The sequence below is a fragment of the Plectrocnemia conspersa genome, unplaced genomic scaffold (genome assembly GCF_051122295.1).
Source record: "Plectrocnemia conspersa isolate PC_06_02 unplaced genomic scaffold, ASM5112229v1 ptg000005l, whole genome shotgun sequence".
Lineage (NCBI taxonomy): Eukaryota > Metazoa > Arthropoda > Insecta > Trichoptera > Polycentropodidae > Plectrocnemia > Plectrocnemia conspersa.
In genome coordinates this window covers 9644686-9663900 of record NW_028277169.1, presented here as the reverse complement: position 1 = coordinate 9663900, position 19215 = coordinate 9644686, and the positions used below count along the sequence as shown (strand labels likewise).

The following is a 19215-nucleotide window of genomic DNA, read 5'->3' as shown; positions in this document are numbered from 1 at the left end:
ATTTTTCAAGACCTTATTTACAAATTGATTATAATTACACTTTATGTTTAATTATAATACATAAAACATATTGTTGTTTGAAGTTAAGTGTTGTGCTTTAGATAATAATATTTTTTTATTTTATGAATTAATATAGTATATGTAACAAATTCTCTAAAAAGCCTCTTAGCATTTTGCTTATAAAACCATTAATGTTAGAAACTAATATTTTTTATGCGTTTATTTTTAGTACTTTTAATTATTTAACAAAAGGTACTTTAATTTTCGACAAAATTTATTGTTATTTCAGCTTTTGCTCTACCAAATTATTTTTAATTATGTTGTGTTTTTGATTATAATAAACTATAACATATACTATAGCATATATTATTAATTTAAAGTTGAGTTTTATTATTTATAAAACAATTATTATTTTTTAAAATAGAAACAATTTTTTTAGATGTATAAAATAATACTAAAACATTACTTTGTATGTTTCACTATAAAACAGCAAATACAAATTATAAGTAATTTTTTTTATTTATAATATTTTTTTAAAATCAATTTCGGCAAAATATATCGTCTTTTAAGTCTTTTGCTTTGCCAAATCACTTAAAATTTGTTTATTTATACATTTGATAATTGGTGGCAATACATTAAGCATATTCAATCAATTTAAAGTGATTTTCATGCTTTAGATAATGATTATGATTTTTTTATTCAAAATCATATTGAAATATATTTTTTTAAGTAAAATCATAATTTTTTTATAAAAAAAAATAAAAACAGATAATGTCTTGTTTTGTCATTTTTTGAAAGTCTTACCTAAATTTAATTTAATTGAATAAGCCCTAACACATATATTATTTTTATTAATTTGAAACAAATATATAGCATATATTCTCGAATTTTTTTTATTATAAACCTATAAACCTTATTCAAAAAAAATATATATATACTGAAAATATTTTTTTTATTTCGACCAAAAAGTCTTTTAATTTGACAAAAAGTCTTTTAAAAATTATATATAAATAGAATTTCACGATTATTATTACTATATTTAAATACAAATAGAGCTTATAGAAATTAATTCTCAAAATGTATTATTTATATATATACAATATAACTGTACCATAATATAATAAAAAGGCAATTCAAATTATTTATTTCGACAGTTTTGATAATATTTAAAGAAAATATATAAATAAAAAATAATGGTTAATAAATTGAGTTATCATCTATTTATGGCAAAAATGTGTGAAATTGATGTATTAAAATATAAGAAATATTTTATTTTATTCCTAATATGCACGATTTGTATTCATGTATTTTGAAACAATTTCCCAACATTATTAAATCTGATTTATAACGTTAAAAATATTATATTTCAGAGCTTACATCCTAATTATACTATGCCAAAATAGATAATGAGTTGTTGATGAATTATGTCTGCTTCTCAGATTTTTTTAACCGTAATTAAAAAATTAAGACTTTCAACCAATGTCAATAATCGTGTCGCAACGATTCTGTGTCCCACTTTGAGACGATATGATCAGTTATTAATGCGAGCACGGTCATGTTTGGCAATATATCTGATCAAAAAAATCCAATCAAACTGTCTAGCCGTATAAAAAATGTCAGAATTATACAATATGGCTACCGGATTTAATTCAATGATGAAAATTAAATCGATCACGAGATTTGCAACGCGGAAGCGGTGAAAATTTTTACAAAGAAGAGCATCTCTATTATATCTCGTACATCTTTTTTTAATTACGTGTCTGCAACAGTTTTCACATGTAAGAGGGCTATAGCTCAGAGTGGCACTTTGTTTCATCGCATCTTCTTCCGTGAGAGCAAATCTAAGAAGAGTTTTCCGACGGGTGATTATTTTAACGGCGTTAAAATTATACCTTAGAATCGTAATGCAGTTACTAAAAAACAATTTGTCGGATTTGTGGATGATATTAAGAACAATATTTTTAAAACTTAGGACTAAAATTATTACAAAAGACTTTTTTTATTAAGCTATTGAAAATATTTTGATTTTGATTCTAATTGATCGACGATATTTTACAATGTTTTTCAGTATCAATAAAATACAAATGTTTCTTTAGAGACTTCTACTTATTACAAATTAAAAGATGATTTCAAGAACCTTCCATAAATGAATGAATAAATTCCGTATTTTACACACCTTGAAAATTTCTCTGTAACACCATATATCGTGTTGGCATCGATCACACCTGTGAGAGTGTTGAACTGTGTGCGAGATCCTAAAACATAACAAATAAAACATTAGTTAATGTTATACAACAAATAGTTTGGATGATGTTAATCGACCACGACAGGTAAACACGGCACGTTCGCACCTCGGGCAGTAGGTTAATGCTGATTTTTTTAATTGCCTTTTTTGAGGTAAAATTTAACAACCGCCTATTATAACCAAACGCCGGTTTTGTAACGCGTAACGAATCAATTATGTATATCTAGCGTTATCATTAATCAATAAAACGTAATTAATTGACCGGCTTATTGCATCACATGTTTGTCAAAATATTAAAAAAAAAAATGTTTATGTGACATGTGTGGAAATATTGTTTTTGCGTTCTGTTTAAAGATTATATGTTAGTATGTTTAACATGCATGCAGTTTGTATTACTTTATATACGATAGAAAGTTGTATTGACGATGACGATTTTTTTGTGGATGCGTTAGAAATCTAGATAACTAGATTTTATACCAAAGCCGGATCTGTGTATTTAATGTTAATAATAAATTACTTGAAGTAATTATTAATAACATTAAATACACAGAGCATTGTTATGATTTAATTTTAAACTAATAATTACAAAAAAATTTTAGTAATATCAAAGTTACAATAAAAAAATGAGAGCTTTGTAAAAATTAATCATTTTTTTGTTGCGATTTTCCCACATAAAAAATATGTTTTTCCTTAAAAAAATATTTTAAGCTGTGTGCTATTTATATTTATAATAAAATGTTAAGAACGATGATTTTATTCTATGAAATGGCAATATTTTGTAAAAAAAATTATACAAAATATTTTACATTTTAAAACATTTTTTATGCTTCAATAATGTTTAACATTATAGTAAATATGTTACAGTGAATGTGTATTACTCGTAAAAATATATTTTTAGCGAATTAACCAAACGCATCTTGACCTAATCGAAGCCTTAAAAGTAAATCATCTTTCATTAGGTTTATTCATAAGGGTTAGGTATGCATTTGAACAACAAATGGGCAATTCGCAACTGTCAAATTGAGTTTCATAAACATTTTAGAATAGCATATATCAGTTACATTGTTTTTTGCTAGCAGAAATATATATCTACCTGTTAAAATACATTCGAATATGGTTTAACAGAAATAGTTAGTGAAATTATAATAAAACTAATGTAAATACAACTTTTAAAACGTATTACTATTTTTTCTAACCAAAAGATATATTTAAAAAAAAATACTAATAATAATTTAATAGAATTTTACGTATATCTTTTAATATAAATCGTATTTTAAATTAGATTATAATGTTAAATATCTACGTTAAACTATCGAAACTTTTTGGTCAAAAAATCTATTTTAATCACATGCAAACGTATAACATATATAATTGAAGTTTTTTGAGTATTTTTGCCAAACCAAAAGTTGTTAAAAACTATGAATTGTAGTTAGATTATATTAAGACCAGTAGAAGTATAACTTAACTGAAAAATACACATTCGCTGGATCACATAAATAAAAATGCAATTTTAATAATTTTTATATTTTCTCTAACTAAAATATATACTAAAAAATACTATTAATATTAATTAAAGTTTTACTTTTATTTTTTTATATATTTAAATCGTATTTGAAATTAGAGCATAATGTTAAATATCTAAATCAAACTATTGAAAATTTTTGGGGAAAAGTATATTTCAATTGCACGCAACCGTGTAGCATGTCTTATTTTTTTCTATAACAATATCTATACTATTAATATTACAATAACAAAAATGAAAAGCTAGTAAAAAATAAAAGAAAGTAATTTTTTAGAGATTGTCATTAAAAAAAATATATTTTTACACTTGATTGTAATCTAGATTAAAACCTATATGTTATGCCTTTAATATGTTATGTTTATCATTAAATATAAGTTAAGTTTTTTGAGTATTTTTGTCAAAACGATAATTTTTTAATAGAAAATACACAATTTAAAATACAGTCTAAAATCTTACTTTACCTGAAATAAATTGTAATATACATAATTATATTATGTTTATGCACTAATAAAAATACAATTTGAATCATTTTTTACTATAAGGTATTTGCGTTAACCCAGTCAGTTCGAGAGCAATCCATTTTATCATAGCTTGTGTTTACGTGCCTATTATATTATATTATATCTTGATTATATTTTAAACAAATTTATAGAAATTTAAATCATTACTATATTTTTTATTTATCAATCAATCGAACGTATATCCGTATCGTGCGATTTAGAGCTAAAAGTAACAGCGTAAACCTAAACTTGCCATTTCTTTCTCAATTATGAATAATTATGAAATAGATAGCTCTCGAACTGTCTATGTTAACGCAAATAGAGTATAGTTCTTCTAGACAAAAAAATAATAATACAAATATTGTAAAAGTGTTACTCGCACGTCGCACTGTGGGGTATTTGGCATATCTGGGCGGCCAAAATTATTTCTCCACTTTAGTTGATTCCATAAGAGCTCTTAGTCAAATATATAATATTATAAGTGTTAAAAAATACATTATAGAAAATTTTATTTTTTTTATTTTTCATGAATTAATTCATGCAATTTTATTTTAATAAGTATTTCAAGTATTTCTTAATTTGTAGGCCCGAGGAAGAGGATTTACGTGTTGAACGGTCGTGCGAATTTCGCAGCGTCAAGTGTTAAAAATAAAAAATAAATTGTATATGTCACAAAGTTTGATATTTGCTGTTCTTTTAATAAGAAAAAGTATTTGACTAGTATTTTATCATACTCGGTATCGGTATTTGGTGATTCTAAACAAATTTTTATTTTATTTTATTAGTCCACGATCCACAATTTGAGGTTTACTGATTTTACCATGATGATCATATTATTAAAAAATAACAATCATTATAAAACTGTATTTTAAATTTGACGTTAGCACGTTGTCTAATTAAAAAGTTATAATAGTTTAAAACGTTTAGGTCCTAACTTTCGCGATAAAGCCCCGTCCCATTTTTAAGAATAATGGTATGCAATGTGTTAAAAACCGCAAAAATCCGCAGCCAATTTTACATGTATCATAAAGAGAAAGACCTAAGCTTTATATTGTATATAAAATCTACATTAAAAAGTGGTGGGAAATATAACTAATGAACTCAAAATTAGAAAAAAATATTGGAAAAAGTACTAAAAAATAGTACTTATTCAAAACAATATTGTGTGTTTACAGCAACTACAATAAAGAGCTATGAAACGTAGAAACATTTACCTGCTTTATCACAATCAATGGTTTGGATTTTTACAATAGTATATATCAGAGGCAGGCGGTGAAATACCTTCCCTCTCGATCGCTCGCGTGTTAAGTGACGAGAGTGAATGAGAGATAAGGGCATGCAGATCGCATGCTCTTATCTCTCACTTGCTCTAATACATACATTCCGATTTTTTTATGTAATGCTGTCGGATTTAGCAATTTTCACCAAAGTAGCAAAGACCGATATATTGGATTAATGAACGAAAATATTTGTAGAGCTTCTAAAATGATATAAAAATTTAATACGATTCATTAAATATTTCCTATTTTTTATAATAATAGATCCACCAAGAATACACTTGCATGTGAATGTTTACATGTGATGCAAGTGATATCATCAGCTATTTGAGCGATTACACAAATTATATCACAAAGAACAATTCAGCTCAGAAGTAGCACACCATCGTGATCTTAATTATATAGCGTGGACCGCTTTCCTTATAACTCGATTACACTAAAGCGGTACGTTCACAAAGCTTTATAAATTTAATATGGACTTTCGCCCATTTAGCTACCACAATAAAAATAAAATTAAAATCAGCCCCTTTCACTAAGTAGATTATAATTATCAGATTAATAAATGTAATAAAGTATTAATTCCCACGCGTTTTGAAACTCTCTTGGTTCATCTTGCGCACAATAATTTGCGTTTAAGAGAAACGTGACGTTCGCGTCCTTTGTGAAGTTATATAACAAACAATTCGAATGTCCGAAACTTTCAATTACGCTGAACCTTGATATGTTCACTATTTAATTTCGTGAAACATACACGTCACATAAATTAACTTATTCCGGATGTCGTGTGGTTATATTATAGATTTAACTCACCGAGTCTGCAGCCCTCTCTAGGCGATGGAAAACCTCTGACGAAATCTATACATTTGATGTTAAAGAGCCTGAAGAAGTAATCATCGTCAGGTATCCTCAATTCGTTACAGTAAGGATGTTTTTGATTCGGTGGTCTATTGCAGCATTCCTCAGGATCGTTGCGATTCAATGGATCTAAAAATGATTATAATATATTTAGAGAATGGAATATATATTTTTTTGATACATATGCGCTTGCTTACCCAACGGTGTAGCCGTCAAAGTGTAGTCGTGGTCCATGAATTGTCCCCAAGCGATCACCATAACGGTGCCGGCGTGATCATGGAAGCCTTCGTCAGGGTGCATGGTTCTGGAGACGACCCTAGACAATGGAAGTTCATTGCCCGTGACCGACATTCTTGGAGCGTTGATTCCGTCCGAATACAAAGGAGCGATTAACCTTTGAAAAATATAATTGTTTAATAACTAAATCATAAATATAAATGTTTGAGAACTATTGAGACACTGAGAAAGCAGCAGCTTTCCACTCCGATCATAAAAAATAAATAAAGTAAGAGCTTACCTTTGGAAAGGTGTCATTGTGGCGCCCCATGTTGGATGTTGCAAATTTGTGCAAAGTCCGTCGAATCTTCTGTATTTTCCAGCTCTGCATTCTACGTTTGATAAGAATGGAGGACATACTTCTCTGATTAACGTCTTTGATGTATCAATCAATGGAAGACCTTTCTCGACGTCTTCATAAGTCAATCCATATCTATAAAAAAACATATTCACAATAAAGCAATTATTAAGACAGACAGCGTTATTATTTATAATGTATTTATAATAAAGAGATATTTTAGTTAGTCTTTCTAATTTACTGTCATGCGTTATTACTTACGTAAATTTAACTTAACAATCTGACAAATTGCCCTGTCATTATCAACGTTTTTAGTTTATGCAACATAAATACACATACGTTTACCAGTAATCAAATTTTTACCAACAATAACGTTATGAAAACTTGTCGTTATTTATTAGATAATATACAACGGTTTATTATTGTTAGCGAGCGTGTGGTCGGACAACTATCGCCATTTCGCTTGTATAATATATAATTAAAGCCTTTTGGGGTCAATATGACCCAGGGTCAAAACAGACTTTCCGCATTCTAACTTAATTTTGCATTGAACTATGATTTTTAAAACACTTTCTCCGTTTAACGATGACACTCATTAGCGCAGCAATTATAAGTGTCAGACACAATTAACGTGAGAAAAACAGAACTGAATTCGGATCATTAACGTTCGTTAAACTTAATTGAAAATTGCGCTTTTCATGTGATTTTTTCTACCAGTTGATCTTGAGAAACGCAGTGTATCGAAACACTTGTGATGTAATTATCGATTATTATATGTCATTAAGAGTAAGCTATTGGAATTGTAAGCATTAAATATCACATCAATCAATTACGCAATGAAAGGTTAACAAGAACGTGTTTACTTTTAGACGGAAATTGTGTATTATTATATGGTTATTATACGGTTTGCCCTTTTACCAAAATTCATACAGCGATACCATGTTATCAATATCATTGATTGTCAATCTAAATGGCGTATGTTTATTTATAAATTAATTTTGATGCAAATTTTATTCGAATTAATTATTAATTAGTAGCTTAATTGATATTTTATATACATATATACATACATTAATTATTTATTAAATAATCAAATATAGCAAAAATATAAAAAAATTACATAAAATGTTTTTGTCACAAAAATAATATTTTTAATTAATTAATCCTGGTGAATCAACATGTATATAATAATACAATACGAATAAGAAAGTTGCAATAATGAACCACTTCCCAAGGTCCATCGCCGACCTTATTCACCCTATACATTATATTTATAGTCATTCAACATTCACTCGCTACACATATTATACACATGGGCAAAAAACGAATTTCTGCTGAATGTGGGCAAAAATCGCGCGTGTCCCAGATATGTCGCGTGCGTGATTTTGCAATGCAATATTTGCATCGATTGCATGAAATTAGACCATAACACACAGCTGATTAAGAGCAACTCGATAAAATATGATCAAAATCAATAAACTTGTTTAAGGGCATTATTTATTGATAATTGCCGAGGACATGCCTTTTACTCGCCTGTGTGAAATTCCAATGCAATATCACTTGTCAATACAAACAAGGGAGTGACGGGTGTAATAAATAAATAAAGTGGACACTTGGGCTTCGGATCACGTAGATCTTTACTATTGCCTATGTATCGTGCCAAAGTCATCGGCGCTTCACCTGTGCCACTTTCACTTGGAGAATGGCGATCTACTGACCATCATCTTTGCTTCGCCTAAGAGGTGTATTGCACTGAGAATGTTAGAGAGATAAAAATGCAGCAGTCAAAGACCTGAAAGGTAATTCCTGCAACATAGAGTCAAATTCGCGAAGTAGAAACATCAAAGCAATGCGGTAGCTCAATGAATTACATTAGTGTATATGTGGCATGAAGCAGGAAGATGCCAGACTGAATTTAAAGTGCCTCTTTAACAAAATTGTAACGACATTTTTATCCTTGTACTGTAGTCACAAAGTTTAAGAGAAACTAGTGAAATAATTGCAAGGCCTTTTGACGAAGCGAGAATAAAACTTTACATACTATCTAACATATATTACTTTTATATTTATTTAATATTATACATAGTATATATCTATATATATATATTTTAATTAAAATATAGAACATAAATATATAAATTATTTTGAATTCATCAAAAACGAGAACTTTTAAAATTATAAGTAACTCGTCGCATTAGGATTAAATTATAAATAATATTTTACTAATTATTCTTTATAAATAAAATATTATCCCCAATGCGTCATGATGCCCATTATATAAACAATAATAAACATTAAAAATAACTAAAAAGATAAGCAACATTCCACATAAAATTTTCCAGCTCCTCATAGCTATCACTGAAAACATCTTTGTGTCTGGCAAGCTCGTTAAGTTAAGTGCTGATATATTGCTCGTTACGAGCAAGAATAAGGAGCGCGATCTCAACTCTTTAGAGCACTCTAAAGCTCGAAGCCGAAAAAAGCAGAGCATTTTCAGGTTGTCGACACCCCCTTAGGAATTTAAAAAAGTGTTTCATTGAGTAGATGCTATGCCAAAAATGCAGTAAATTGTGTCCTACACTCCTAGTAAAAAGGCACTAGGATAAAAATACGGATGCGACCCGTACTCCCTCTTGTAGAGATATCATAGAAATTTTCTTTGGAACCTCTCCAACAACAAAGAGACTTGATTGAATCTCTGTGGTACTCCAAAATGAATAAAATATTTTTCAGAGCGGTGATCACCATAGCTCATAGAATGATTTTTTAAAGTCGAGCTGGATTTTTAAATCGAGGGATTTAACGCTTTCAAAAGGGGGAAAGGGTTAGTGACCATGAAACGACGCAGACGAAACCAATGCTATTTATTTTCAAGCGCTTGCCAGCAAAATAAATAAATAGTCAAATAAAATAATACTGATATAATAAAAAAATCATTTTAATGTATAGCTCAAAAACTATCTATAAATAAATTTAATATATTTTGTAGCAAATAATCATGTAAAATAAATTTAAAAATTTTTTAGTATTTCGTCAAAACTGACTATTGAAGGCTATTTTTATTATTTAGCCGAAGCAAAAGTATTGAAAAACGATGAATTTTTCCAAAATAGTTTAGCAATAAAATCAATAAAAAAAGCAATAATTAATATAACTGAAATCAACTACATTAATTTATTTTGTACATAATTGTATTTTATGTATTTTTGCTTAAATTTATTAAAATTAAAAAATATGTATTGAAAATTGACGATAAGTATGAATTTTAAAGCATAAATATGTAAATAAACATATAATTTCAATAATATAGAAACAAAATTAATAAATTAGATCTCAAAAACTATCTAAATTAAAGCTAGTAAAAAATTTAAGATAGCAAAATAATAATATTATATAAATGTGCTACAGCAATTTATTTATAATTTAATTTATTTATCTGACCCTATTACTTATAAAACTTATTAAAATTATAAACAATTTATATTAAGTAACTAAATATGGTTAAAATATTTTTTAAATAATTTTATAAATTTAATTTAGATATATATCGTTAAGAAACTTATTATAAAATTACAAATTAAAATCAAAACCAATAATTTCAATTCATAACCCAAAAACTAACTATAAAAATAGATATGTAACCTATTTTTTAATAAATATTTATAAAGCATTAATTATTTCACAAAGCTATTCTTTAGTATTTTATCAAAGCAAAAGTAATGATTTGTCAAATATTTTCAGCAATTAAATCTAAAATTTGTATAACTATATAAATTTATGAATTGAACTATTGTTAATTTATATTATATTAAAGAGTGACTAATTTTTCTCTATACTTTTTAATATCTGCATGAATTAATTTTTTCAAGGTTTTCATGAGTCAAATTGATTTGAACTTCTATTTAAAAAATATATGAGTAGTCGAAAATATAATAATAATATTTTAATGCATAGCTCAGAAACTATCTATAAATAAATTTATGATATTATATTATAAATAATCATAAAAATCAATCAAAGTGTCTTTTTTTAGTATTTTGTTAAATAAAAAATGCATAAAACACGTTTATTAAATATATTGATATAATTTATTTAATAAACGTGTTTTATACAATTTCCTACTAACTTCATATAATTTTAATTATATTATATTAGAAATTGACTTTTTATGATTTTATAATGTGTATATGCTTAAAAGAAATGTATTTTTTTATTTTAAAAATCACGGACTAAGATACATTTATAGAAAATATATAAGTAATCTAACATATGCTCCAATATTATTAAAGATCATACATCTTAAAATTGACATAATGATCTCAACGTCCATTCATTGGTTTATAGTTGAATAGAATGCAAATATTTTTAAATGATGAATGATCAAGGTATATCATTAAATACATACACAATCAATCAATATGGCGAAAGGGCAATTATATCCGTTATATAATTCGATAGTGATGCTGTAAAGAAAGTTTGAAAGTCGTAAATAAATGGCATCGTTGCGGAAAATCTATTGATTAGCTACGGTTTCGAATAAGAACGGATAATATTAATTAAGTGTGTAAAAATCATTTTAAGCAGAGTGAAAATTTAACTATTTGTGTTCCCACAGTAGTTTCCCTTTTTATGAAACATTTGTGTAATGTGTGAATCTTTTTCATAGACACTTAAAATAAATATACATACAATTACATAACACAAAAAAGTTACATAATTTAAGATGACTGCACTTGGTTTCGTTTTCTTCTGGTTTGACCGTTCACCTTAACCTTTTTACCACGAAATTAATTAAACTGACACACTTGTGGAGCAAGTGGTTATACACCTGTTCACTCACCTCGGTCATATTTTATGTGTTACTAAAATGCTTTACTTATATTAATCGACCGTGCTTGTCTAAAAAATCAACTGTAATATAATACTGGATGGATCAGTGTTGTAACTTTGCTTTGCTTCTCGCTGATTTATCGACACTAATCAATTTTTGCAGACCGAAATTTATGAAACTCACTTTGTATTATACCAAAAACGTTTAACGTTTTAATTATTATTTTCTAAAGATATAAATCAAACATATTATGAAAATACCATAAAATATAGGTGTACTACAAAAAATATGTATTACATAATATTTAAAATATGGATAGATTTTAATAAATATAATCAAGATAATGGATGTTTTTTGTGCGTGTTTATTATTGTTCTATAATTTCCGGTTAATCTTAAAAAGTGAAGATAATCGAGTAAATTTCATAATTGGTTTATTGTAGTAGTGTTTTTATTTAAATTTTTAATTAATTCAATGGTAAAAAAATGTTATTAATGTATGTTACTCATTTAGAGCTATTAAGTTTTAGATTAACATTTTTTTGTAAGGCATAGCTTAATTACCCAATGATTTGGTAATTCTTCAAGCTGTCAAGCATAATATCTTGATAATAAAAACATATACAGTAATCTATTTCATCTTAAACCTTGAACCGAATAATTTCCAATAAAAATAATATATTCCAAAAACAACTTTTTTGTATTATTTTTTTTAATGAAAATATTTTTTTATAATTTTACTGAATATATTTTTTAAATTATACAAACGATGATTCATCATTGATTTATAATAATATATTGATTTTTTTAGATGAAATTTTATGTTTTTTCAAATTATTTTAAAATCATTTTTAATTATATTGTATTAATAATTATAATAATAATTTAAAGTTTAGTTTTATTCGTAAGATAGCAATAATGAATTTTTAAAATATATTTTTTTTAATGCTTAAAAACCACCAAAATACTGAGAAGGTGTTACCTTAAAAGAAGTGGGAGAAGGTGTCATCTTAAAAAAGATATCATTAAAATAAAAATGATTTTTTGTGTAGCTAAATTATATTTATATTTTTACGAAATTATTTTGTTATATTTTAGTAATGATGTATAGTGTGACCCAATATTTATTGAAAAAATATTGTAAGGTGTTTTTTTTATCCATGATGGTGTGAATTTGTTTACTATCGGTAATTAATTAAGATGGATGGGTTATGCCATCAGGATCGATTAAAAATCTGTGAATAATTATGAATTGCGTCATAGGCAATGTAAAGAATTGAAAAAAAGTCCATGAAAATTTCTCAATCGAATGCCAATTATTGAACAATTTGATTCGATTTACCAACGCGCAAATCGCTGTGCTAACGATCGATTTGCACATTGGCGATTTTTATACAGAGTGGCTCAAAAAAATATTTTTAATCAAATATTTTTAATAGGAACAAATAAGGAAATACAATTCAAAGACTCACTTTAAATTTAAGTACACGTTTCATATTATAAGCTATGTATAAATACTGTTTCTTCGGCATGAAAATACACTTATACAGATTTTGCTTACCCACACGTGATCACACGAGTGGTGCTTTTCAATCGGGTTAACCATGTCAAGGCCTGAAGATGATGCAAGAGAAGAACTGATGAACGGGTCCACCGAGACTCATCTGGGAGATGTGATAAGACAGTTATTTGTGCCAAAAGAAGAATTCTCACGAACATGTAACGTAAATGAGAATGGAAATGACCAGTCCTTAGCGCGAGGCTGTTGAGATGTTTATTGCTAAACAATATATTAAAAAAACATCACGAGTGTGAGATGACAATGGACAGCCGTAGATTATATGTGTTTGCTATTTCACACATTAGCATAATTAAACTTGATTTTATGTATAAGAAACCGTGAGAAATATGATACTTAAAATCGTAATAAATTGCCATCATAATATTGAAAAATTAATTCGATAAGAAAGCATAAAATGTTAATTTTCCTGATCGCATCCTTGAGATGCACCGCTACACGACACGAATCAATAAATTCAATTTAATTGGTTGAACATCTCACAATGAATAATTAATTAACATGCTCTTCGCGTTTATATAAACATATGTAATTTATTATTTACCCTTATCTAACACAAACTAGGGCAAAGAGTGCGATGATATATTGTAAAGTGAACGCAAGGGCCTTGGTTAAGTGCAAACGTCCTAGATCGTCGACTAAAATGATCGAAATCAATACGCACAGTGTCCACGTGTGTCATTATATTAATTGACAATAATTTCGTCAGTGAACAGTAAAACTGTTACCACATACACCTCTTTAAACGGCAAGTCAGTAAGGTGTGCAAGGTCGCTGACAGAGAGATCAGATCTGATACTTTCTTTCACTTGAACGCCCACGAAGATTGATCGAGGGTGTTCCTAGTAGTATTTTGTTGATTATTTATCATGCTATATATGATTTACCAAACGAACATACTTAATAGCTCAATATGAACATCAAGACTACTACAGAATATAATATAAAGACTGTACATTAATTGAATATAAGGTGTGTTCAAAATAAAAGGTAGACGGTATCTTATATGGTCGACAATAAATATTTAGTATCTACGAACGGTGAGTTAGCAGCACTGTAAAATTATTTTTAATGCGCTATATATTTATTTCTCGGATGAAGGTAGGGAGACAAAGTTCTAAAACTATTAAAACTATATTTAGATCGGTCAAAATATGTAGTATTATTTTGAGTTGTATGTGTACAAATAACGAATTTGCTGATGATAAAAAAGTTTGTACGCACACTAAATCAGAACAGTAGCAAAAGCAGTCTATGAAGATCAAGTCATCGAGTAATTTAAAAAAAATAAAGGATTGAATGTCAAGCTACGAAATAATTAGAAATTCGTCGATAAGAAAGTTCTCTTCATATATAATTACAAGGCCAGTTAGAAGTAAGCAATATTATGCTGTTGAAAACACTTAGGTTGATCCAATATTATCATCTCTCATGTCAAGGATATGAGATGGTTAACACATATATGTAGGAATGTAATGATTTAAAAAATCATTTGTTATGTTTTTACCCCAATATTTGCTTTTTATTTTATTATAAGTACATATAATATAGCGTTACATGGGAACATATTTGGGAACGTTATATGGGAACATATTTGCTTTTTATTTTATTATAAGTACATATAATATAGCGTTATTAAACTTATTAAGCGTTCCTCACATAACAATCTAACACCTCATATATAAACGAGTTATGATTGTCACATGTGAGTGTAGGAAGAAATTATTTGAAAAACTTACGTTCTCGCCAAGTTGATGGATATGTCCAGCATTAGCTCTCCGACACTAGCAATATCTTCCGTTTTCCAATCTCCTTTAGGCGATGCAACGTCTGAGAAATAAAAAATAAAAATATAAACTTGAAAAGCAATTTGCATAAACTAGGCTTTATATTTATAATATGCATATTATGCAATGTTTATAATAGCATTGAATAGGATTGCTCGGACGTGATTGATCAGGATGGTACGTGACTATAGACGATTTCTTAATTTATGGAACGATAAAATATTCACATACCAAAGAGATGTTATGAAAGGATGTTAATTAGTTTTTTTGCAATAAGATGAATTAAATTTAATCACTTCTATATATGCTTAATTATATTTTAATATTAAATATAGTTTAAATTTGAACAAACTATTTACTTAAAATAACATACAGTTAAAATGTTAATTATCATATATATATAATACTAACTAATCATATATTATATATAATATCCAAAATGCCAAGATGTCGATTAGTCTATTTAATTGAATTTCAGTCGATCTTTAACTGGCATTTAATTAGCAGTCACTTAAAAGGTTAACATTCTAATCTTTATTATTTTAATATAATTATACGTACTTATTCTCTTTCTGGCATCGATGTAAGCCTGGTTTACAGCATCGTATGTTATACACGTGTGCTGTCCGTCATATGGGCTGTAAAATACAATTTTATTATACTTTTGTCAAATTTAAATCAAAGTAAAAGTAAATATAATATAATTTTTAATCACTACATATATTGTAAATATTATTAATAAATTTTAAGCTCATACCAAAAAATAATATAATTTAAAAAAAATAATTTATGCAGTAATACATTATTATTTTTAAAACAATAAATTATTTTATAAATAAAAAAATAAAGTATTACGCACAATTTTGCAACAAATAAAATATTAAACATAATATATTTAGGTATATAATATTAGAAGTTAGAAGTTTTATTTTAATTTTAATTTTTGCTAAAAATAAATTATGCTACAAAGTATATAATAAATTAAAACTGATATTTATAGCCTTAAAAAATCTCTTAAATATAAAAAAATCTCCTGTGTTTTATATATCATTTTAATATTGTTGTTATAGAAAGTATATTTCTACTTAAAAAATAGTAAACTAAATTATTATACATAAAATTATGTTTCTATTAATTTTTTATTTATTTTTTAGCTTCTTATTGATTTGCTGTCTACTAATACTAAAAAAATTCTTCATACCATAAAAATATATAAATTTAACATTATGTGTATTCATCTTAATCTACAATGAACGATAAAAATAGAAATTAACAATTATTTTAAAATATGTTGGCAAAAACAGCGTTAAAATATCAATGAAATTTTCTGTATTATATATTTGATAAATTATTTTTTACTTAAATCGAAATTTCTTCTCAATCAAAAGGTTTTTCACCTCTGCTACGTTCGAGCGGTAAAGCCGTCTCATTACGTAAAGCGAATTATAACTGTCAATGACGAATCGTTACGACTAAGATCTTGAAAAAAACGTACAAGAACCGTTTCAAGGCCGCTCCGAAAAAAAAACTGGTACAAATCGCCTCTTCGTTATCATTGGTCTCGTGTGTCACTTTTACTCTCGCATGCGTAAAGCGTAACGAATATCGTGTTTTGGTAATACACGTGATACTTATATTGTGACAAAATATAAACATAAACAACGGCGATTATTTGTAATTACATAACTTATGAAGATGCACGCAGATGCTTTTTGTTTCCTTTTACGTAATATATACTAAGTACATGTAGAAAATGCCGGCATCGTGCATTCGCATTAAAGAGGAAGTGCGAATCGTAGTTAAACGACGCGATTCTAAGGCATCTCAAGTGTTAACACTAAATTGTAGACATGCTGACCAACCAGTATGTGAGTATGTGTAGTAAGTAGACAAGGTTGTTAAGTGGATTATTTATTATGGACGCAAGTTTCAAGTTTAAGCGTTTTTACTTGCATTTGTCGCAAGATACATTCCGAGAGAGTCTGCGGAGAAATTGCTATTAAAAAAATATTGAATTAATGCTTGGGGGCAAAATAGTCATCGGATAAAACTACTTGGTTCTTAAGTAATTTATTAGTAAAATAAATAAGTTGTTTTTACTGAAATGAAATTTAAATATATTTTTCATAAATTTTTAAATTACTCAAATTTGTAAATCATAACATTGTAAGTAATCTTAGAATTCAAGAAACAGTCAGATGAACATCTACATTATTTATAAAAAATAAATGTATGTAAGAAATCTATGCACAAAAGTTTTGTATAAATATTAAATAAACTTGAAATACACTTATAAAAGAACAAGGAGATCTAGATGATTATTATAATCATAATTTGGACAGATCATCACAGATTTAATCTCACGGATAAATACCGTAAAAATTAATAAAATAGCTAAATGTAACTCAGAGAATATCACACATGTAAAAACACGTTTTTGCAACAAATATAGGGTAATTATATTAGTATTTAAAATTTCATGCTGATTTTAACGTTAATAATTTTTTTGTTTTATTATAGTTTCAAAGGATAATTTATTTTTAGGTTTTTATTTTTAGGTTTTTATTTTTGATAAAGATGTATTATGATACATATTATAATAATTTAAAGCAATATATAAAATTAGATTTTTATAAATTAGATTTTTATAAATTTACGTTAATAAATTGCTTTTAAAATATTTTTTGATATTATATTGTTTATTGATTAATATATAATGTGATAGATATTAAAAATTATATTCATATTAATTTAAAGCAAGTTTGGCCTCATGTTATAATTGTGTACTAAATATAAAAATGTAATTTACAGTAAAAAATTGCTTATAATTCATTTCATATATTTTTTGCTATTATAGTTATGTATAGAATTGATTAAATATTGCTTATTGCTATAAAAAAATATGATATTTTATTACATTAGGTTTAATTGTCGATTTTCAAAATATAAAAAAGTAATTTTGCAATATATTTTTTTTTGTTATTGATATATTGATATATTTGGTTATTGGTAGATTAGAGCATATTTTAGTTCATTAGTTTTAATACAGTTAAAGCAATACTATAATTCTGAAATACTATGATAGAAATAATAACACTTTCAAGCATTTACATATATAAAGTTTATTGCTTTTTAATCAATGGGTATATTATAAAAATTGTATATTATATTTATTTTAAAAGCAATTATATAGAGTTTATTATTCATTGACTATTCATTATAATATGATATATCACGCAATATAATAATTTAAAATAATATTGTGGACCTAAGATTTGTATTATGGATTTAATATAATATAATAATATAATAAAAAAATGTTGCTTTTATGATTATTAAAAATACTATATTATGAATCGTATTCCATATCATCATAGTTGAAGGAAATCTATTGTGTATTATTATGTTTTAATTACGTTTTTCTTTAGTGAAGCAAAATAATCTACGGTATTAAAACAACTTAGTATCAATTTTGATATTGTAGTGCTGTATAAAATTTATTATTTTTTTGCTTATGCTTAGTTTAAAAGGTAAATATTGCACACTTTTTAAAATACTCATAATATCAAATTATTTAAATACTGAATTTTAGTTTAATAATTGTTAAACTAATTGCTACCATTTTATTTGCTATAAAACATATATATTTTAATTTATATCTGATAATTTATCATTAAATCAACATGATATTTACTATGTATTGTAATTAATAATAATGTGATAATAAAATATTATGCAAAGAAATACATTTGACAAACAAATCAGGTTCTATCTTATTGACATAAATCTGATTCTATTGTGAAACTACTTTAGCTGAAATATTGAAAAAAATTAAGTAAAATACGTGAATATGAATATTTTATTGTAGTAAAACTATTATTTTTTATATATATAAAGTATTCTTTATAAGCTAAAAAATATCTTTTTTGAACAAGAATATATTTATAAAAACAGTAAAAACTTACTTCATAATTTAAGAACTGATATTAATGCAGCAAAATAAATAAATAAATAATACATTCACTGTCATGTGGTTATTCCTAAGA

The 19215-nt window shown here is 26.3% G+C and overlaps 1 protein-coding gene across 3 annotated transcripts in view; it reads right to left on the bottom strand.

Moving 5' to 3' along the window:
• Window positions 1-19215, bottom strand: part of cysu (peroxidase homolog) — a 32052-nt gene that overhangs the window by 8789 nt on the left and 4048 nt on the right. For all 3 annotated transcript variants that reach the window (XM_088186325.1, XM_088186326.1, XM_088186327.1), the window contains exons 3-8: window positions 15731-15807; window positions 15122-15212; window positions 6917-7108; window positions 6597-6793; window positions 6355-6528; window positions 2177-2255 (exon numbers count right to left, since the gene is read on the bottom strand). In XM_088186325.1, coding sequence (XP_088042451.1) covers window positions 2177-2255; window positions 6355-6528; window positions 6597-6793; window positions 6917-7108; window positions 15122-15212; window positions 15731-15807 — 810 coding nt within the window. The remainder of the gene's footprint in view (window positions 1-2176; window positions 2256-6354; window positions 6529-6596; window positions 6794-6916; window positions 7109-15121; window positions 15213-15730; window positions 15808-19215) is intronic.